The sequence below is a fragment of the Hylobates moloch genome, unplaced genomic scaffold (assembly GCF_009828535.3).
Source record: "Hylobates moloch isolate HMO894 unplaced genomic scaffold, HMol_V3 SCAFFOLD_9, whole genome shotgun sequence".
NCBI classification, from domain to species: Eukaryota; Metazoa; Chordata; class Mammalia; order Primates; family Hylobatidae; genus Hylobates; species Hylobates moloch.
The window spans coordinates 38638013-38661978 of record NW_026652284.1 but is presented as its reverse complement, the minus strand read 5'-3'; the positions used below and the strand labels follow the sequence as shown (position 1 = coordinate 38661978).

Here is a 23966-nt window from a genome sequence, read left to right as displayed (position 1 = left end):
TGTTCCTATTTCTCCACATTGTCTCCAGCACCTGTTGTTTCCTGACTTTTTAATGATGGCCATTCTAACTGGTGTGAAATGGTATCTCATTGTGGTTTTGATTTGCATTTCTCTGATGGCCAGTGATGATGAGCATTTTTTCGTGTGTTTTTTGACTGCATAAATATCTTCTTTTGAGAAGTGTCTGTTCATGTCCTTCGCCCACTTTGTGATGGGGTTGTTTGTTTTTTTCTTATAAATTTGTCTGAGTTCATTGTAGATTCTGGATATTAGCCCTTTGTCAGATGAGTAGGCTGTGAAAATTTTTCCCATTTTGTAGGTTGCCTGTTCACTCTGACGGTAGTTTCTTTTGCTGTGCAGAAGCTCTTTAGTTTAATTAGATCCCATTTGTCAATTTTGGCTTTTGTTGCCATTGCTTTTGGTGTTTTAGACATGAAGTCCTTGCCCATGCCTATGTCCTGAATGGTATTGCCTAGGTTTTCTTCTAGGGTTTTTATGGTTTTAGGTCTAACATGTAAGTCTTTAACCCATCTTGAATTAATTTTTGTATAAGGTGTAAGGAAGGGATCCAGTTTCAGCTTTCTACATGTGGCTAGCCAGTTTTCCCAGCACCATTGATTAAATAGGGTATCCTTTTCCCATTGCTTGTTTTTGTCAGGTTTTTGTTAAAGATCAGATAGTTGTAGATATGCAGCATTATTTCTGAGGGCTCTGTTCTGATCCATTGATCTATGTCTCTGTTGTGGTACCAGTACCATGCTGTTTTGGTTACTGTAGCCTTGTAGTATAGTTTGAAGTCAGGTAGCGTGATGCCTCCAGCTTTGTTCTTTTGGCTTAGGATTGACTTGGCAATGCGGGCTCTTTTTTGGCTCAATATGAACTTTAAAGTAGTTTTTTCCAATTCTGTGAAGAAAGTCATTGGTAGCTTGATGGGGATGGTATTGAATCTATAAATTACCTTGGGCAGTATGGCCATTTTCACGATATTGATTCTTCCAACCCATGAGCATGGAATGTTCTTCCATTTGTTTGTATCCTCTTTTATTTCATTGAGCAGTGGTTTATAGTTCTCCTTGAAGAGGTCTTTCACATCCCTTGTAAGTTGGATTCCTAGGTATTTTATTCTCTTTGAAGCAATTGTGAATGGGAGTTCACTCATGATTTGGCTCTCTGTTTGTCTGTTAGTGGTGTACAGGAATGCTTGTGATTTTTGTACATTGATTTTGTATCCTGAGACTTTGCTGAAGTTGCTAATCAGCTTAAGGAGATTTTGGGCTGAGACAATGGGGTTTTCTAGATATACAATCATATCATCTGCAAACAGGGACAATTTGACTTCCTCTTTTCCTATTTGAATACCCTTTATTTCCTTCTCCTGCCTGATTGCCCTGGCCAGAACTTCCAGCACTATGTTGAATAGGAGTGGTGAGAGAGGGCATCCCTGTCTTGTGCCAGTTTTCAAAGGGAATGCTTCCAGTTTTTGCCCATTCTGTATGATATTGGCTGTGGGTTTGTCATAGATAGCTCTTATGATTTTGAGATACGTCCCATCAATACCTAATTTATTGAGAGTTTTCAGCATGAAGGGTTGTTGAATTTTGTCAAAGGCCTTTTCTGCATCTATTGAGATAATCATGTGGTTTTTGTCTTTGGTTCTGTTTATATGCTGGATTACATTTATTGATTTGCATATGTTGAACCAGACTTGCATCCCAGGGATGAAGCCCACTTGATCATGGTGGATAAGCTTTTTGATGTGCTGCTGGATTCAGTTTGCCAGTATTTTATTGAGATTTTTGCATCAATGTTCATCAAGGATATTGGTCTGAAATTCTCTTTTTTGGTGGTGTCTCTCCCGGGCTTTGGTATCAGGATGATGCTGGCCTCATAAAATGTGTTAGGGAGGAGTCCCTCTTTTTCTATCAGTTGAGATAATTTCAGAAGGAATGGTACCAGTTCCTCCTTGTACCTCTGGTAGTATTCGGCTGTGAATCCATCAGGTCCTGGACTCTTTTTGGTTGGTAAGCCATTGATTATTGCCACAATTTCAGAGCCTGTTATTGGTCTATTCAGAGATTCAACTTCTTCCTGGTCTAGCCTTGGGAGGGTGTATTTGTCGAGGAATTTATCCATTTCTTCTAGATTTTCTGGTTTATTTGCGTAGAGGTGTTTGTAGTATTCTCTGATGGTAGATTGTATTTCTGTGGGATCGGTGGTGATATCCCCTTTATCATTTTTTATTGTATCTATTTGATTCTTCTCTCTTTTCTTCTTTATTAGTCTTGCTAGCGGTCTATCAATTTTGTTGATCTTTTCAAAAAACCAGCTCCTGGATTCATTAATTTTTTGAAGTGTTTTTTGTGTCTCTATTTCCTTCAGTTCTGCTCTGATTTTAGTTATTTCTTGCCTTCTGCTAGCTTTTGAATGTGTTTGCTCTTATTTGGACCTATCGTGAATTATTAATTAATGGCCTTTATGGGCACACAACTTGAATAAAATAAATTGCAATGCATTCTCAGCTGATTTCACTAAAACTGAAAACAAATGGGGCTTGGCTGGCCCAGAACTATAGTTGTCCCCATTGTATCAAAGGAATAGTTAAAGGTTAGGGCCTCACTCATGCCACATTTATAGCCCTGGTCTTTAGGGAGTTTGTTAATTCACACAGAATAAAATGTTGGACCTTTGAGATACACTAGTTGGAAAAACAACCTGCTAGAAAGTGTTCCTATCATTCATTTATTTGGAACCATTTATTGAGCATTTACTTGGCTGCAGCCCTGATTAGGGACAAGAGGTACAAATGAGAATAAGATGTCAAAAGAACAGAGAAGTATGCCTCAGGGAATCTTCCAAGTAAGACTTTTGCAGCATATTTATAAAGCAGGTGACATTCAGTCTGAGCTCTGGAGACCAGCTCCAGGCCTCCAGAGAAGAAATGGCATATAGCAATCCAAGCAGAGGGGACAGACTGAGGCATGTAGGCATTAGAGTGATGGAATAATCTGGTGTGGTAAAAAGGCGCGCAAGGGTGGGAGATGGGATTGGACATGAAATAAAGCTCCAAAAACAGTTGGATCCAGGTAGTGAAGACCATTGCATACTATAGTCAATGAAGTGCCATAAAAGAGGGATTAAAAAATTGATAAGTGAGTATTTTCTCATTATAAAAATTAAAACCTGATTTTTAAAATTTTATTTTATTTTTCCATAAATTATTGGGGTACAGGTGGCATTCAGTTACATGGGTGAGCTCTTTAGTGGTGATTTGTGAGATCCTGGTGCACACATCACCCGAGCAGTATACACTGCACCATATATGTTGTCTTTTATCCCTCGCTCCCCTCCTACTCTTCCCCCCAAGTCCCCAAAGTCCATTGTATTCTTATACCTTTGCATCCTCATAGCTTAGCTCACATATCGGTGAGAACATACGATGTGAAACCTGATTTTTAAGACTAAAATCCCCTTCAGCCACTATTTGCAATCTCAGTCTCAATCCCATTTCCTCCCTAATGGTAACCACTGTAGAGATGGGCCCTTATAGTACTGTTTTCCATACATCACATGCATCTATACACACCCATAAAAAACATCTAATATTGTGTAATTTCTAGGGCTGCTGTAATAAATTACTACAGATTGGGTGGTTTAAACAACAGAAATTTATTTTCTTACAATTCTGGAGGTTGGTAGGGCAAGATCAAGGTGTTGGCAAGGTTGGTTTCTCCTGAGGCCTCTCTCTTTGGCTTGCACATGGCTGCCTTCTCCATGCGTCCTTACATGGTTTTCCTTCTGTGTGTGTCTGCCTCTGTCCTAACCTCCTTATCTTATAAGGACACCAGTTGTATTGAATTATGGCCCACCCACAGAACCTCGTTTTACCTTAATTGCTTCTTTAAAAGTCCTATATTCAAATATAGTCATATTCTGAGGTACTTCAACATATGAACTTGGGGATGAGGAAGACTTCAGCCCATAGCATATTGTTATAAAACGTTTTTCCACGTCAGTATATTTAGACATATGAAGAGACTTGAAAATATTTGTGGAAAAATAAGATTAAAAGATAAAAATTCAAAATATAAACATATGGCTCAAGAACATCAGTTCATATATGTGTATATATATAAAGTATATATACAAACACCTTAATTTTCAGCCTAAGTTCCATCAAGTTCAAGACATTTTTGTGAGTGATAATACCAACCATTTAGTTTATCCCTAAATAACTGAGAGTCCTAGGAACTTAGCCATGTCAATGTGGTCTTTTTTACATGAGATGAATAAAAATGGATGCCCTTGAAATATTACTAAGATTAGAAAACAGAAAGAAGTCAGAAGGAGCCAAATCAGGACCGAAAGGTAGTTGCCTAATAGTTTCCTATTGAAACTCTCATAAAATTGCCCATGTTTGATGAGAGAAATGAGCAGGAACATTGTCATGGTGCACAAGGACTCTCTGGGAAAGATTTCCCAGGAATTTTTCAGCTGAAGCTTTGGCTAACTTTCTCAAAACACTGTCATGATAAGCAGATATTGTTGTTCTTTAGCCCTTCAGAAAGTCAACAAGCAAAATGCTTGGACCAGCCCAAAAAACTGTTGCCAAGACCTGTGCTCTTGATTGGCCCACTTTTGCTTTGATTAGAGCGCTGCTACCTCTTGGTAATCATTGCTTTGCCTGTGCTTTGATTTCAGGATTGCACTGGTAAAACCGTTTCATCTTCTATTACAATTCTTCAAAGAAATGCTTCAGAATCTTGATCCCACATGTTTAAAATTTCCATTGAAAGCTCTGCTCTTGTCTGTTCCTGATTTGAGCACAACGGTTGTGTAAGAATTGTGTAAGCTGAACCGGTTGAGGTGTCTGTGGTGTCGGCTATTGTTTGTGCTGTTAGTGGTTGGTCCATGAACAAGATAAATTAGGGCATGAACAAGACAAATTTTTTCCTGGCAAATTGATGTAAAATTGACATGAATTGATGTCCACAACTGAGGGCTTCACCATCGACATTGTCTTGTCCCTTCTTAAAATGAGTTATCCAATTGCAAACTGCTGATTTCTTTGGGGTATTGTCCCCATTAGCTTTTTGTAAAGCATCAGTGATGTCACAATGTTTTTACTCAACCTTCACCATAAATTTGATGTTTGTTCTTGCTTCAATTTTAGCAGAACTCATGTTGCTCTGATATAGGTTCTTGTCAAACCTAATGTTTCTGATGTCTTATCTTCTTAGTGCCTCAAACTAGATTCTGTTCAGACATGCTATAACAAGTTAGCACAAGTTTATTTTGGTACAAAAATTTTTTGAACTCCATGTATAATTTTTTATAATATGCATTTTCCATGAACTTTGTGAAGACCCCTCATAGACCATGTGTTTAATACTGCATGCTACTTTAGAACATGGATATACCAGTTTAGCCATTTCCTCATTGCTTTACATTTGGGTTTTTGAGGTTTTCCTTTTCTAAATAAGGTTCAATAAATGTCTTTGGTATACCTCCTTCATTTTCTTAGGAAGGTCCCTCTGAGTAGACTCAGAACCCTGTAGTTGGTGGGTACGTGCCTTTAAAGTTTTAGTTCACACTGTTTAAAAGACCTCCAAATGACACCAATTGATACTCCCAGCTGTGTATGAGAACTTTCTTCTCCATACCCTGGAAAAATGCTTGATATGAGCAGACTTTAATTTTAATGATAATCCTGTGATGAGAAAACGCTATGTCATTTTGTTTTTATCTTTATTTCCTCAACATGCATAGTTAAGCAGAGAAATGACATAATAAGATCTGGGTTTTATAAGGATCATGGGATTAGCAGGGAAATGGCTTGTGCATCGGAGACTAAAAGCCACTAGAAGGCTGATGCAGAGACTTAGTTGGGAAGATGCGAGCCAGAACTCATGCCAAATCAGAGGAAAACTGGCTCTATCCTATAGATGTTTGGCTATGGGAAAGGAGGAGTAACATTCATGAGGGTTGGGCTCAACTTCTTCCAAAGTCCTGTTAATGTGGATATTTCGACCTCCTCCCATGAATCTTGAACGTTCTAGAATGGCATCCAGAATGGTGAATCCTTTCCAGGAAGTTTTCAATTTACTTTGTCCAGATCCATCAGACAAATCACTATCTGCGGTAGCTATAGTCTTATGAAATGTTGTTTTTGTTTGTTTATTTATTTGTTTATTTATTTTTGAGACTGGAGTCTTGCTCTGTCACCCAGGCTGGAGCGCAATGGCATGATCTCATCTCACTGCAACCTCTGCCTCACACGTTCAAGCAATTCTCATGCCTCAGCCTCCTGAGCTGAAATGTATTTCTTAAGTAATAAGATGTGAAAGTCATGGACTGCAGAATGGATGTTGTGTTGGGCATGAAAACAGCCTTCATCTCCTTGTACATATCCACCAGAGCTCTTGGGTAACCAGGAGCACTCTCAATAAGCACTAATATTTTGAAAGGGATCTTTTTTTCTGAGCAGTAAGTCTCGTCAGTAGACTTAACATACTCTGTAAACCGTGCTATAAACAGATATACTGTCATTCAAGCTTCATTGTTCTATTTATAGTGCACAGGGAGAGTAGATTTAACATAATTCTTAAGGGTCCTAGGATGTTTAGAATGGTAAATGAGCATTGGCTTCAACCTAAAGTCACCAGCTGCATTAGCCCCTAACAAGAAAGTCAGCCTGTCCTTTGAGGCTTTGAATCCAGGCTTTGACTCTCCTTTCTAGCTATGAAAGTCCTACATGGAAGAAGTCTATTTTTCCAATAGAAGGCTGTTTTGTCATTGAAAGTCTGTTGTTTAGTGTACCACCTTCATCAATGATCTTTCCTAGGTCTTCTGGACAGCTTGCTTCAGCTTCTATATCATCACTTGCTGCCTTACTTTGCACTTCTATGTTGTGGAGACAGTTTCTTTCCTTAAGCCTCGTGAATCAACCTCTGCCAGCTTCCAATTTTTCTTCTACAGCTTCCTCACCTCTCTCAACCTTCAGGAAATTGAAGAGAGTTAGGATCTTGCTCTGAATTAGGCTTTGGCTTAAGGGAATGTTGCGGTTGGTTTGATCATCTATTCAGACCTCTAAAACTTTCTCCATATCAGCAATAAGGTTGTTGCACTTTCTTAGCATTTGTATGTTCACTGAAATAGCACTTTTAATGCTCCTTTGCATTCACAACTTTGTTAACTGTTTCATGCAAGAGGCCTAGCTTTCAGACTTTCTGAGCTTTCAGTGTGCCTTCCTCCCCAAGCTTAATCATGTCTAGCTTTTGGTTTAAAATGAGAGACGTGCAACTCTTCCTTTCACTTAAACACTTAGAAGCCATTGTAAGGTTATTAATTAACCTAGTTGCAATACTGCTGTGTCTCAAGGAATAGCGAGGCCCAAGGAGAAGGAGAGAAATGAGAGGACATTTTATCTGTGAAGCAGTCAGAAAACACACACCATTTATCAATTAAGTGTATTGTCTTATATGAGCACGTTTCACGGTACCCCCAAAACAATTACAATAGTAACATCACACATTTTTTTTTATCACAGATCACCATAGCAGATATAACAATAATAATAAGCTTGGGCTGGGTGCAGTGGCTCAAGCCTGTAATCCTACCACTTTGGGAGACCAAGGCAGGAGAATTGTCTGAGCTCAGGACTTCAAGATCATCCTGGGCAACACGGTGAAACCCCGTCTCTACTAAAAAAATACAAAAAAAAAAATTAGCCAGGTGTTGCAGTGGGTGCCTATAGTCCTAGCTACTCAGGAGGCTGAGGTAGGAGAATTGCTTAAACCTGGGAGGTGGAGGTTGTAGCAATGAGTCAAGATCGCGCCACTGACTGCACCCCAGCCTGGGCAACAAAGCGAGACTCTGTCTCCAAAAAAAAAAAAAGTTTGAAATATTGTGAGAATAACCAAAATGTAATACAGAGACACAAAGTGAGTCATGTTGTTGGAAAAATGGTGCCAATAGACTTGCTGAATGCAACATTATCACAAGCCTTCAAGGTGTACAAAGTACAATATCTGCAAAAGGCAATAAAGTGAAGCACAGTAAAACAAAGTATGTCTATATGTGAATGAATTAATATTAATGTTGAATGAATATTATCTCCAAAACCCATCCTTGGTACACTTGTCTAATTGCTTCAAAACTGATTAGTTGGCTCTCAGATAGAAAGAGCCAATGCCTCCCCCCTCCCCCTGTCTTTAACAAGGCTAACAAGTCTCTCATGGTTCCTGCTTGTAGAATCTTACATCCTGGTAGGAAAGAGAAAACGTGCCCCAAATAACTATAATGTAGAATGTGAGAGGCACTACAAAGGAGGAGCCAGAGGCTGCTACAGCGTTCTGAGGCAGAATCACTAATTTTGTCCGGGAAGACTCTCAGAGAAGCCTCCATGTGGAAGGTTTGGCTGACCCAGGGTTTGGAGGAGTACTGCATTTCATTACATATGGGAGCCAAAATTCAAGACTAGCTAGCAGGAGAAGCTGGCAAGTGTGCACACATTTCATTTTCCCCACCATGGCCACAAGGATGTCCTGCCCACTGCTGCTGCCCTTTGTGATGACTTCCTTGAACGCTTGCCTGGAGATTTCAGGCAGTGGCAGGATGGGCAGACTGGAGAGGAGGGATCAGCCCTGCTGTTGGCGTATATCTCCTGTCAGGCACCTCACTGATGAGGAACAGAGCAGCCACTATTCATTGTCTTTTTGACCCCTCAGAACCCACATGGATGTGGGACAATTGGGAACAGAATTGGAAGAGACCTTACAGGTCATCTCTTCCAGTCTCTCGCCTGATAGAGAGGTCTGTTCTCCAGCACAGATCACCAGCCGGCCTCCACTTGCACTGTTCAGAGACAGGCAGGCAGCTTTCTGGGCAGTGTGTTCCCTGTGATGTGGCCTTGTTAGAAAGCACCTCCTTATTCTAAGTGAGATGACATAGGTCTGCCCTCTGAACAGCACTGTAATCTCCAGTAGGTTCACATCATCTATTTTCGTAACCCCATTACTCAACCCCCGTAGTTCCCTACATGCTTCAGGTCCATTTGGATTCAAGTGGGCTTTGTGCACCGACCTTGGGACCCAAGGTCGGTGGCTTTTGGGCACAGTGTAAGAAACAGGAATAAGGCCAGGCATGGTGGCTCACGCCTGTAATCCCAGCACTTTGGGAGACTGTGGCAGGTGGATCACAAGAGTCAAGAGATCAAGACCATCCTGGCCAACATGGTGAAACCCTGTCTCTATTAAAAATACAAAAAAATTAGCTGGGCATGGTGGTGCATGCCTGTAGTCCCAGCTACTTGGGAGGCTGAGGCAGGAGGATCAGTTGAACCCGGGAGGCAGAGTTCCAAAGCACTCTCGACCCATGCTTTCTGGTATCCATGTAGAGTAAAAGCCAAGACTCCTGGGACTCTCAGTGAATGAGTGGTTCTAATGAGCTCTTGTTGTTTTTCTTTGGATAATTGTAGCTCAACCCTTATGTAGAAAAAACAAAATAATGATTGGTTTAGCTGGAAATTCCTCTAAATGAATTATTTCAATATTATTCTGCTATTTAATACAATAATGCCATGGTGGGCTTTTGAGGTGTGTGGCATTCTCTGCTCTGGTACCAAATGACCCTGAGTTCTGTATTTTTAACTTTTTATTCCTGTTTTTTCTTGTTGTTTTTATTGTTGTTTGAGACACAGTCTCACTCTGTTGCCAGGCTGGAGTGCAGTGGTATGATCTCGGCTCACTGCAATCTCCGCCTCCCGGGTTCAACTGATCCTCCACCTCAGCCTCCCAAGTAGCTGGGACTACAGGCCTGCACCACCATGCCCAGCTAATTTTTTTGTATTTTTAATAGAGACAGGGTTTCACCATGTTGGCCAGGATGGTCTTGATCTCTTGACTCTTGTGATCCACCTGCCACAGTCTCCCAAAGTGCTGGGATTACAGGCGTGAGCCACCATGCCCGGCCTTATTCCTGTTTCTTACTTTATTTTTCAGAAGTCCACTTCTTTGCTCCCACATCATCAGCTGTTTTCTGTTCTTAGGAGTGTATGTGTGAAGCACCTCATTTTCTCCTATCTAATTTACTCCTTGAATATGTTTTAGGCTTGGAGAATAGGTAACTCAACACTAAAACTGTCCAACAAAGAATAGTAAATAAACTTTGTATTAGTTATGATTATTTTCACTGCAAGAAAGAAGAAAACCCAAATGAACTGCTTTAAACAATGAGGAAAATGCATTATTTCACAGGAGACATCTTGAAGACAGGTGACTGCAGGAGTGTTATTCTAGGGACTCAGTAATGGCCACAAGAACCAGGTTCTCTCCACTGTGTCCAGTGCAACTGGAGACTTCTCAGGCAGGGGCTGATTTCTGACTCTCACAGGAGATCACAATGCCTAAATGAAAGGAGCTTTTGTTGGAGAAAAAGGAAGAAAGAATGGCTTAGGGTTGGAAACCAACAGTCCTGCTACACACAGGCTTATTCGGGGGCGTAGGCTGGAAATTTCTGCCAGGAAATTTCTGCATTATTTTTTAATCAGCATGTAGAGTTTGTGACCTTTAATTGTTAGGCCATATAAAGTAATTACTTTCTGGTTCTTGCCTTTATTGCTGATAAAGTAATTAAAATGGCTATAGATATTATTGTTATTTTATTATTTTTTTTTGAGATGGAGCTTTGCTCTTGTTGCCCAGGCTGGAGTGCAGTGGCACGATCTCGGCTCACTGCAACCTCCGCCTCCCAGGTTCGAGTGATTCTGCTGCCTCAGCCTCCCGAGTACCCGGGATTACAGGTGCCCACCACCACGCCCAGCTAATTTTTTGTATTTTTAGTAGAGACGGAGTTTCACCATGTTGGCCAAGCTGGTCTCGAACTCCTGATCTCAGGTGATCCACCTGCCTTGGCCTCCTAAACTTCTGGGATTACAGGTGTGAGCCACCGCACCTGGCCTATAGATATTATTTAAAAGGCACATGTGCACACACAGAAACATTATCTTGATGTAACTACTGGTGAAGGGTGAGCCATTTTGAGAGGTCTTCAAATATATGTATCTGTATGTATACACACAGATATACATGTACATATATATATAATTTTTAAAAGATTACTGGTGATAAACTTCATGTAAATTTTGTCCTGTGATTTTGATTGAGGGTAAGAAACTTGAGCCATTCCCTGGAGTTGAATCCATCTAAATGCAGATTGATCCAAAGGTAGAGACTTCTGGGGACGGTGCTCATTAGATGCAACACGCAGAAGGATAAGTGATGATGGGTGCCCTTGCAGCAGGTTAGAGATCACAATTGCTCTCAGACACGTCCTTTCATTTGTTTCATTTATTCTTAGCCAGTCCTGACAGCGGCTATTAACAATGGACTTAATGATCTCAAGGAAACAAAGAGCATCTTTCCTGGTATTTCTTGGCAAAAATAAAAGGGGGGACTCTGAAAAGCCAGGCTTTGTGCTGCCTCTGAACCCATCACCATGGCCAGGGAGAGGGTGCGTTTGATTTCCAGGAATGAGAAGTGTGTTCGTTCTGGTGGACAGGCACGGGTACAAACCCTGGACGAAACAGGATTATTATAGGAAGGGGCAGTGGTTTCCCGAAGAAGAGGTATGGACCATATCCAAACTATATCCCCACCATACAGGAAAGGCAGGTAGTTCCTGCCACGGCCAGCAGGGGGAGAAAGTGGGGATTTTAGGCTGTCCTCTCATTAAGCTTGAATGGGTTCATCTTGGCTGTACCACACTGCAGAAGCCTCTGTTTGCAGGGTAAACATTCTCCACAAAAAGTTTATATAAAATACATTTTATTATTCTTCCTATTAGCGGCTTTTGAAAGTTTAGATGTCATCTAGGGATCGTCAGACTTTCCACCACTAAGGATCTCTTCTGTCCCCCACAGGGAATGTGTGTGCAGTGAAAGATGCTGGCTACCAAAAACATTGCATTTGTTAAATAATCACAAATTCAGTGTAATCAGTGTTAATTCACAGAATTATCCTCAGATACTGAATTTTAATAAACACAAACATATTTTAGATTTAATTTAAATTTTAGTCTCAGAGAGGGTAAATGTGAAATTTCTATAAAGTTCTTTGGAATATTAACAACAATGTAAAACAAACCTTTTGCTCATTACTGCTTATGTGAAATGGCTGGGATGAAAGCTCAAGGCCCCGAACTTTGAGTCTTGGGGATTTTTCTGTGCTGTTTGCTTTTCCAAAAGCATAGTGTCTTGCACGTAGCAGATGTTCCTTACATAGTTAATATTTTAGTTTAAAAAATATAAACATATGGTGCATAGATGTGTCCTTTTCACGGTGGCACTAAGATTTAAAAAAATGTTGTTAGTTTTTTTTCTCTCATGATCATAGCTAAGGTACTAAGATTTTAAAAAATGTTTGTTTGTTTGTTTGTTTTCTCTCATTATCATAGCTAAGGTACTGAGAAGGTCTACAAGGAAAAAAGCTGCATCGCCAAAGCTATCTTGTCCTGGGATTCTTTCCGGGGTAGAACAGCTGTTAGCATCTCACTGCACACTTGTGTCTCGAGACTAGAGTATAGAAAATGCTACTCCAGTGATTGAAATGGAAAGTTAGGAGCAATTTAAGTTCATGGAAACCTAAATAAGATGAATCTTGACTGACAATTTTTATCCTCTTTGTTTCCTGGAGGCCCCTCCCTAGTGTTTGCAGAATCATCTGCATTTCAAACTGAGCTCAATCTGATATCCCAGCCATATCTAAAAAAAAAAAAAAAAAAAAAAAAAGGTAGTTACTATGTGCTATTTCCGCCTCATTCAGCTCATGGACTTACCAAATAAACATTTATGTCTCAGCACTGAAAGAGAAACTCACAGTCTGATGACAGTGGAGCCACCGCTTCTTGGAATTCCAGAAACTACCAGGGGCAGAAAAGCACATTTTAGCTTCCCTTTTGTGGCCAGTGAGCTGAATGGAGCGATAACACCACCCCACGAGGTGCTGCCCTCTGCCTGTGACACAGCAGCACAGCCACCCAGGCCAAACAGTCTGAGGAAAAGCAGAGGTAGAGCGACCTGGAAGAATCACGCAGAGGTCTTCTAATGTGGGCAGAATCCCAGGAGAGAGCAATGGCCAGCCTACCCTGGCCATGTCCACTCAACAAATATTTACTGAGCATTTTCTCTGGGCTGAGATCACAGGCTCCTGTGTTTCATGGAATCAAAAGACCAGTGTCTGCAAAGCACCTCCATGCAAAAAGTGACAATATTACACCATCCGCGCAGATCACAAACATAACATTTTAGTTATTAATTCTGCACTGACTTCCTAAATTGGCATGACATATGCCATGGAAGACCTACTTCTGATTCTTATGGCCAAATACCTTCATCCGTATGTTCTGTAAATACCCCTCCTAGATCCCGCATGGAAGAAGTGAGATGTCATAATGACATGGTGAGCCATCTGATTTTGGGGGTGGGTGGCAGGCTGAGAATGCCCGGATTAAATTCAAATTTCTGAGCCAGAAGGAAATTTTAGGCCATGTTTCCCCACTTGGCCCCTGCCTGGGTGGTAAAAGCCGGCTTAACTATTTTCAGCTGTCAATAGAATTAGCTGTGCCCTTGGTGATCTTTGAGCATGTAGTCCTCTTTTTATAGGGTGAATTTGTGCATTTGCTGGATAACTACTCATTTCCGGCAGAGGTAATACATCATCATGAAATACCATCCACGTGAAAAGAATAAGGGGTGGCAGTGTGGGAACAGGAGAGCTGTTGTCTTCTGAGCAGGCAGGGCAAGGGGTCCATTTTATTGCGTGGCTTGGGAACAGATGTTCCATATGGCTGTTCCATTCAACAACACTATATAATGCATCATTTCTTAATGAATGATCCGCAGTCTCCACTGTCCTCTAAATTGCCTTTGTCTGATGTCCAACTTAAATGTGATTGAACTTCTTAGTTTTGGGGTCTCACTGCTACTCAAGCAGCTAATGCCTGAGATGTATCATCACTTCTAGAAGCAAATACTTCTAAGGTAAGCCATAAATTCCCAGTGTTTTATGCTGGTTATTGGATACTGGAGTGTTCCACAGATGCCAATAGGAATTTGTTAACATTTCTTAAAGAATGAAGAAAAATAGCCGCATAGCCTCATCGTTACTTGTACACCTGGTCGAGATGGATGTCCTGCTACATACAGCTTGCTTTTCTGTGGCATAAATGAAAGGACCATCTCCTTACAAGTACATCCTATACAGCTATGTAACACTGGAGTGAAAGAAAATCTATATAATGAATTTAGTTAATAAGAGAATAAATGGGGCTAGTTAAAATGTGTACAGGGGCATGTTTTCTCTTAAAGAATGATGTGAAAAATTATTAGATAAAGAGTTCTAAGCTACTGGCAAACAAAAGAAATAGAGTTGAATTAGAAGGAAATGAACGGATGTGAGCAAACTGCCTGGTGTGGTTTCAGAAATGAACTGTTTGATTACTCACTGTGTTACGTTCTGAAAAACAGGCCTGTTTGCTGAAGCACCATGCTCAGATGCAATTACTTGGAAAGGAATATATAGCCTGGGCAAGAATGACAAAGAATATTTATTTCTTGTGACATATTGCTGTTGGTAAACAACCATTCTGCCCAATTCCTATTAAGCTGATGCTGTCTGTGCCTAACATCTAGCCAGCAATGAATCTCTCTTAGGAGCCGTAATGATCATATGAATGAAAACAAATGTTTGACATATAATATATGGTAGAAGTCTCTGTGCAATATTTTCTTAAAAACACTGTGCAGCTTGCATACCATGGTTGAATTTCTTTTTAGGTTTAGGCAAACTTTGTTGTAGGCATCAGCTGAGCTTAAGATGTTCAAATGGTGGTATTAGAGTTTTATGTCAAGCCCATAAATGAGCATTGTGGAGCTTCGAGCATTTCATTGGAAACTCCTTCATAGCCCCACTTAGAACGCACCTCTCAGGGTTCCTGTTGTCATGGTGATCAGCACCAGCAAGCGCCCTCACTGTGCTCTGCGGCTGTTCATGATAGGCCTCCAGGGCTCCACGTACACAGCCCAGCATCCTGATCTTGCTGGCTTGTTTCAGCCTTGTGACTTTGAGGCCATGATTACACTGCTCTTTTCCTTTCTATGTGTCTTCATTTTCCTATCTGATCATTTTCTTACACTGGTTATTTTATTTATAATACCTTGGGCAGGTCATGTAACCTTGCTGAGTCTCAACTTCCTTGACTACAGAGTGGATGTAACATGTGCAAGAGCTCCGGGCTTGCTGTTAGGGTCAGAAGGCAGCAGAGTGAGAAAGTCAACTGCAGAGCACCACAGAAAAACAGCGTGATGGCTATTACCTTTCTTTCCTTCCCAGGGTTGTGTAGAAGGCTTGCCATTTTGTCACGGTTTTGATTTCTTTCCAAATAAAAGTTTTCTCACTAAAAATGAAAAATCCTAACTCCCTAGCAGAGAAGCAATGATTATGCATGGTGGCTTGAAAAGGAGGGGCCTTGAGTTCCTGATTAGAAGTCACACTTATACTGCCTCTTTCCCTCTTCTTTGCCTTAGTTTTTGCATAGGGTCAATATAAGGCTTTGTACCCTTGGAGCCCTGCACCCAGAGTGTGGCCAGGCACCTTGGGAGCGGGCCATAGAAAGCAAAGCCAAGAAGAGGGAGGAATTAGCAGCACAGCACCCCCACCTCCCTTCCTCCTGGTCTGCCAAGAGGGCTTTGCGGTTACAGGAACCCTCATTCCCCACTTGCCAGTCCCCTCCCAGTCTGAGCCTGCCCCCTGGCCTGGAGGACAATTACATTTTTGTTGGGTCTTTATTAGTGTTGCTCCTTTTGCTCCAGCCCTCAAATCTAAACTGTTATCCCTGTGGTCTTGAGTGTAATTTTTGAAATCATAATGATGCTTCTCCTCCGCCTAACTCCCTCCAAAGCCTTCCCCTGGCCTCCCACGGGCCCCTCCTGGGCACACACAGCCCCCATCACACTGGCTTCCATCCACTCCTTCTGCATCCCAGGGCTTGTGCTTGCTCCAGGACAGCCCTGCGCCAGCATGCTCCTCCCCTTGCTCAAGCTAGCTCCTCATTCATTGGGTGCAGTTTATACCTCCACTCCTCTCAAGGGAGCTCGTCCCCCTCCCCATGTCCCTCTCTTCCCATCTGCTAGTCTCTATCACTGAATTCTGTTTCTGTCTTAATAGGGACCACAATTCTATAATTATGTGTTTATTGGTTTACCTATGTATTATATCTCCTTTCTGAAGATCATATGTTTTCCAAGGGTGGGGATGATGCTGTTTTATTTACCACTGTGCCTCACTTATTCCCTAGTATATAATAGTGCTCATGACATAGTTTCTGGAGAGGGGAGGGAAGGAAAGAAGGTAAAAAAGACATGGGGGGAGAAGGAGGGAAACAAAAAAGAGAGAGGAGGGAAACAACAAAGGAAAGAGAGAAGAAAGAAAGGAAAAATCGCGTAACAGTAAATGCTGCGAGGAACACTCTATTTTGTAGAGTGATGAGGAAGATATCGTCAACCATCCATAAAGGAATAAGACATGATCTTTGTAATCGATGTTTCATTAGAATTTGAAATTGTCTCTAAGGTTATCAATAACCAACTCCTTAGTCTCATTATTTCTCCCAGTTTTTGAATTTCCATTAACAATTAACATTTAAAATACTTTTTGAAAATTTTATTCATTCATTCAATAATCATTAAGTATACATTATACACAAGTAGGATAGAGGGCAGAATCAGTAATCAGATTTTTTGCGTTCAAATTAATAGCTGTGTGACCTGAGTAGCTACCTCTCTGTGACCTACTTTTCCCCTCTATAAAGGAGATAATAATAGATCTACCTGATTATTGTGCTGTGAGGATTAAAGGAAGTCAGTGCAGGTGTTATCTGCTGAAGATACAGTGGTTAACCCGGCGGACACTGCCCCTGCCATGTCTGTGAGTCTGTGGTCTATGAAGGGGGACAGACTTTAAACACATAACCCATACAAACAGCTGTTTCATGGTCACCATAAATGCTTTGAAAAGTTAAAGTGTGCCATGAGGATACAGGTGTGTAAGGAGGATCCTAACCTAGTCTTGGGTGGGATTCTGGAAGCACTTTCCTGAGGAAGTCACATATAAGCTGAAAACTGTAATGTGAGAAAAGTACCCCAAGCAAAAAGGGAGGCGTGGGAGTGGGATTGGGAGCAAACACCCTGCATTTGGAAGGGCCAGTGTCAGGAACTACTGTGTTTTACCAATTAATTATAAGATGCATTTTCCATCACATTAAAAATCCCTGAAATGAGGACATGTCCTACAATTGATGACATCTGAAGTTCACGGAATTTAAAAAAAAAAAAAACAGACCAGAAACATTGGAGAGCAGAAAGTGAGGGGGGAAATGACCGGGGTGATGCACAGGGGCCCACCGTGCAGAGCTGCATAGGGCAGATATGAATATTGGACTTTGTCCTATAAGCAGTGGACAGTTTCAGAATAGTTTTTGCAGATGAGTGCAATGAATAGATAAGTTTATTAAAATTTTCACTCTGTTGTGAGGAGAACAAATTGGAGGTGGAAAGAATAGTAAAAGAAGGCTGTATGAGGCTACAGTAATGGTGCATGTAGGAGATCATTGTAGCCTGGATTGGAGTGCTGAGCATGGAGGTACAGAGAAGAAGATGGACTAAAAAATGTTTAGTGAATAGAATAAACAAAATCTGATGATCAAGTGGATATTGGGATGAAGGTAAGATGCTTCAGGAATGACCAGAGGTCTTTTGTATACGTAAAAGATGAGATGCTGCTGAATGGAAAGCAGACCCTTTTCCCAAGATAAAGAACTCTGGAAGCAGTGCTGACTGGGGAGATGATTGTGAATTCAGTGTTGGACATGATTAGTGAGAGGGCTTGTGTGGTATCTAGTTAGAATAGTCTTGTAGGCTGTTGCATACCTGCTTCTAAAGCCCAGGAGAAAATTCTGGAATGGGAAAAATTAGGAAATCAAAGGCATAAAGAAGCAAATGCAAGCCATGGGAATGGAGGAGAACTCTCAGAGAGAGCTTGTAGAAAGAAAAGAAGAATGAGTGCCTAGGTTTGAGCTGAGAGGAAGTTCGGTATTTGAATGTCATACAGTGCAAGACACCATTCTCCAATATGGAGAATGGTAGGAAGTAAACTAGATGTGGTGTTGCCGAAGCCAAAGGAACAGAGAGGATTTCAGGAAAGGTGGATTAATCAAGTCTATTTACTGCTTCTGAGAAACCAAGTAAGGCAAAGATTTAAAGGTATCCATTGGACATAACGACTTGAAAGTCATAGGAAGCCTTCACAAGAGCTGTGGTGGAGTCATATGCGTGGTTATGAAGATGCAGCGGGCTCAGAAGTAGGTAGGATGTGAGCAGAGGGAGAGAGACTATAAGCACTTATCTTGTGAGGTCTGGCTGTGAAGATGGGGAAGATATTTGTATCTGGAGAGGCATGTGAGGATCCAGAAGGCTTTTTTGTTGTTTTTCTATTTTCTTCTATTTTCTGACTTTGTCTTCCTCTTCATCACCTTCTTCTTTTATTGAAAATGGGAACACTAGGACATTTCAATGCTGATAGCAAAGATCCAGTAAAGAGGGAGAATTGGAAGGTGTAGGAGAGGGAACAATTGGTAACACCAAGCAGGTGAGATGGGTTAGGACCCTGAGCCTGAGTGGAGGAAGTTGTTGCTTTTCTAAGAGCAAGAAGCTCTCTTTACAGTAATCAGGCACCTGTGCATGTGGCACCCCAAAGCTGAGAAGTTCCCGAGGATTCTATTTTCCCAGTGAAGCAGGGCAAGTCTTTTTTTATTTTATTATTATTATATTTTAAGTTTTATCTTACATGTGCATAATTTGCAGGTTTGTTACATATATATACATGCGCCATGTTGGTGTGCTGCACCCATTAACTCGTCATTTAGCGTTAGATATATCTCCTAATGCTGTCCCTCCCCCCTCCCCCCACCCCACAACAGTCCCCGGTGTGTGATGTTCCCCTTCCTGTGTCCATGTGTTCTCATTGTTCAGTTCCCATCTATGAGTGAGAACATGCGGTGTTTGGTTTTTTGTCCTTGCGATAGTTTACTGAGAATGATGATTTCCAGCTTCATCCATGTCCCTACAAAGGACATGAACTCATCATTTTTTATGGCTGCATAGCACTCCATGGTGTATATGTGCCACATTTTCTTAATCCAGTCTATCATTGTTGGACATTTGGGTTGGTTCCAAGTCTTTGCTATTGTGAATAGTGCCGCAATAAACATATGTGTGCATGTGTCTTTACAGCAGCATGATTTATAATCCTTTGGGTATATACCCAGTAATGAGACTGCTGGGTCAAATGGTATTTCTAGTTCTAGATCCCTGAGGAATCACCACACCAACTTCCACAATGGTTGAACTAGTTTACAGTCCCACCAACAGTGTAAAAGTGTTCCTATTTCTCCACATCCTCTCCAGCACCTGTTGTTTCCTGACTTTTTAATTATCGCCATTCTAACTGGTGTGAGATGGTATCTCATTGTGGTTTTGATTTGCATTTCTCTGATGGCCAGTGATGATAAGCATTTTTTCATGTGTTTTTTGGCTGCATAAATGTTTTCTTTTGAGAGGTGTTTGTTCATATCCTTTGCCCACTTTTTGATGGGGTGGTTTTCCCCAATCTAGCGAAGCAGGCCAACATTCAAATTCAGGAAATACAGAGAACACGACAAAGATACTCCTCGAGAAGAGCAACTCCAAGACACATAATTGTCAGATTCACCAAAGTTGAAATGAAGGAAAAAATGTTAAGGGCAGCCAGAGAGAAAGGTCGGGTTACCCACAAAGGGAAGCCCATCAGACTAACAGCGGATCTCTCGGCAGAAACTCTACAAGCCAGAAGAGAGTGGGGACTGATATTCAACATTCTTAAAGAAAAGAATTTTCAACCCAGAATTTCATATCCAGCCAAACTAAGCTTCATAAGTGAAGGAGAAATAAAATCCTTTACAGACAAACAAATGCTGAGAGATTTTGTCACCACCAGGCCCGCCTTACAAGAGCTCCTGAAGGAAGCACTAAACATGGAAAGGAACAACCGGTACCAGCCACTGCAAAAACATGCCAAATTGTAAAGACCATCGATGCCAGGAAGAAACTGCATCAACTAACGAGCAAAATAACCAGCTGACATCATAATGACAGGATCAAATTCACACATAACAATATTAACCTTAAATGTAAATGGGCCAAATGCTCCAATTAAAAGACACAGACTGGCAAATTGGATAAAGGGTCAAGACCCATCAGTGTGCTGTATTCGGGAAACCCATCTCACGTGCAGAGACACACATAGGCTCAAAATAAAGGGATGGAGGAAGATCTACCAAGCAAATGGAAAACAAAAAAAGGCAGGGGTTGCAATCCTAGTCTCAGATAAAATAGACTTTAAACCAACAAAGATCAAAAGAGACAAAGAAGGCCATTACATAATGGTGAAGGGATCAATTCAACAAGAGCTAACCATCCTAAATATATATGCACCCAATACAGGAGCACCCAGATTCATAAAGCAAGTCCTTAGAGACCTACAAAGAGACTCAGACTTCCACAGAATAATAATGGGAGATTTTAACACCCCACTGTCAACATTAGACAAATCAATGAGACAGAAAGTTAACAAGGATATACAGGAATTGAACTCACCTCTGCACCAAGCAGACCTAATAGACATCTACAGAACTCTCCACCTCAAATCAACAGAATATACATTCTTCTTAGCACCACGTCACACTTATTCCAAAATTGACCACATAGTTGGAAGTAAAACACTCCTCAGCAAATGTAAAATAACAGAAATTATAACAAACTGTCTCTCAGACCACAGTGCAATCAAACTAGAACTCAAGATTAAGAAACTCACTCAAAACCACTCAACTACATGGAAACTGAACAACCTGCTCCTGATTGACTACTGGGTATATAATGAAATGAAGGCAGAAATAAACATGTTCTTTGAAACCAATGAGAACAAAGACACAACATACCAGAATCACTGGGACACATTCAAAGCAGTCTGTAGAGGGAAATTTATAGCACTAAATGCCCACAAGAGAAAGGAGGAAAGATTTAAAATTGACACCCTAACATCACAATTAAAAGAACTAGAGAAGCAAGAGCAAACACATTCAAAAGCTAGCAGAAGGCAAGAAATAACTAAGATCAGAGCAGAACTGAAGGAAATACAGACACAAAAGACCCTTCAAAAAATCAGTGAATCCAGGAGCTGGTTTTTTGAAAAGATCAACAAAATTGATCGACCGCTAGCAACACTAATAAAGAAGAAAAGAGAGAAGAATCAAAAAGACACGATAAAAAATGATAAAGGGGATATCACCACCAATCCCACAGAAATACAAATTACCATCAGAGACTACTATAAACACCTCTACACAATTAAACTAGAAAATCTATAAGAAATGGATAAATTTCTGGACACATACACTCTCCCAAGACTAAACCAGGAAGAAGTTGAATCCCTGAATAGACCAATAATAAGTTCTGAAATTGATGCAATAATTAATAGCCTACCAACCAAAAATAGTCCAGGACCAGATGGATTCACAGCCGAATTCTACCAGAGGTACAAAGAGGAGCTGGTACCATTCCTTCTGAAACTATTCCAATCAATAGAAAAAGAGGGAATCCTCCCTACTCATTTTATGAGGCCAACATCATCCTGATACCAAAGCCTGGCAGAGACACAACAAAAAATGAGAATTTTAGACCAATATCTTTGATGAACATTGATGCAAAAATCCCCAATAAAATACTGGCAAACCGAATCCAGCAACACATCAAAATCGTATCCACCATGATTAAGAGGGCTTCATCCCTGGGATGCAAGGCTGGTTCAACATATGCAAATCAATAAACATAATCCATCATATAAACAGAACCAAAGACAAAAACCATATGATTATCTCAATAGATGCAGAAAAGGCCTTTGACAAAATTCAACAGCCTTTCATGCTAAAAACTCTCAATAAATTTGGTATTGATGGGACGTATCTCAAAATAAGAGGTATTCATGACAAACCCACAGCCAATATCATACTGAATGGGCAAAAACTGAAAGCATTCCCTTTGAAAACTGGCACAAGACAGGGATGCCCTCTCTCACCACTCCTATTCAACATAGTGTTGGAAGTTCTGGCCAGAGCAATCAGGCAAGAGAAAGAAATAGAGGGTATTCAATTGGGAAAACAGGAAGTCAAATTGTCCCTGTTTGCACATGACATGATTGTATATTTAGAAAACCCCATCGTCTCAGCCCAAAATCTCCTTAAGCTGATAAGCAACTTCAGCAAGTCTCAGGATACAAAATCAACATGCAAAAATCACAAGAATTCTTATACACCAATCACAGACAAACAGAGAGCCAAATCATGAGTGAACTCCCATTCACAATTGCTTCAAAGATAATAAAATACCAAAGAATCCAACTTACAAGGGATGTGAAGACCTCTTCAAGGAGAACTACAAACCACTGCTCAATGAAATAAAAGAAGACACAGACAAATGGAAGAACATTCCATGCTCATGGGTAGGAAGAATCAATATCATGAAAATGGCCATACTGCCCAAGGTAATTTATAGATTCAATGCCATCCCCATCAAGCTACCAATGACTTTCTTCACAGAATTGGAAAAAACTACTTTAAAGTTCATATTGAACCAAGAAAGAGCCTGCATTGCCAAGTCAATCCTAAGCCAAAAGAACAAAGCTGGAGGCATCACGCTACCTGACTTCAAACTATACTACAAGGCTACAGTAACCAAAACAGCATGGTACTGGTACCAAAACAGAGATATAGACCAATGGAACAGAACATAGCCCTTGGAAATAATACCACACATCTACAACCACCTGATCTTTGACAAACCTGCCAAAAACAAGCAATGGGGAAAGGATTCCCTATTTAATAAATGGTGCTGGGAAAACTGGCTGGCCATAAGTAGAAAGCTGAAACTGGATTGCTTCCTTACACCTTACACAAAAATTAATTCAAGATGGATTAAAGACTTAAATGTTAGACCTAAAACGATAAAAACCCTAGAAGAAAAGCTAAGCAATGCCCCTCAGGCCACAGGCATGGGCAAGGACTTCATGACTAAAACACCAAAAGCAATGGCAACAAAAGCCAAAATTGATAAACGGGATCTAATTAAACTGAAGAGCTTCTGCACAGCAAAAGAAACTACCATCAGAGTGAACAGGCAACCTACAGAATGGGAGAAAATGTTTTCAATCTACCCATCTGACAAAGGGCTAATATCCAGAATCTACAAAGAACTTAAACAAATTTACAAGAAAAAATAAAAGAAAACCCATCAAAAAGTGGGCAAAGGATGTGAACAGACACTTCTCAAAAGAAGACATTTATGCAGTCAACAGACACATGAAAAAATGCTCGTCATCACTGGCCATCAGAGAAACGCAAATCAAAACCACAGTGAGATACCATCTCACACCAGTTAGAATGGTGATGATTAAAAAGTCAGGAAACAACAGGTGCTGGAAAGGATGTGGAGAAATAGGAATGCTTTTACACTGTTGGTGGGACTGTGAACTAGTTCAACCATTGTGGAAGATAGTGTGGCAATTCTTTGATGATCTAGAACTAGAAATACCATTTGACCCAGCCATCCCTTACTGGGCATATACCCAAAGGATTATAAATCATGCTGCTATAAAGACACATGCACACATATATTTATTGCAGCACAATTCACAATAACAAAGACTTAGAACCAATTCAAATGTCCACCAATGATAGATTGGATTAAGAAAATGTGGCACATATACACCATGGAATACTATGCAGCCGTAAAAAAGGATGAGTTCATGTCCTTTGTAGGGACATGG

At 40.7% G+C, this 23966-nt stretch overlaps 1 protein-coding gene across 1 annotated transcript in view; it reads left to right on the top strand.

Moving 5' to 3' along the window:
* The window catches only part of CLVS1 (clavesin 1), a 193513-nt gene that overhangs the window by 155120 nt on the left and 14427 nt on the right, over nt 1-23966 (top strand). The window contains exon 4 of the mRNA XM_058443674.1: nt 4699-4833. Within this exon, the coding sequence (XP_058299657.1) occupies nt 4699-4833 (135 nt within the window). The remainder of the gene's footprint in view (nt 1-4698; nt 4834-23966) is intronic.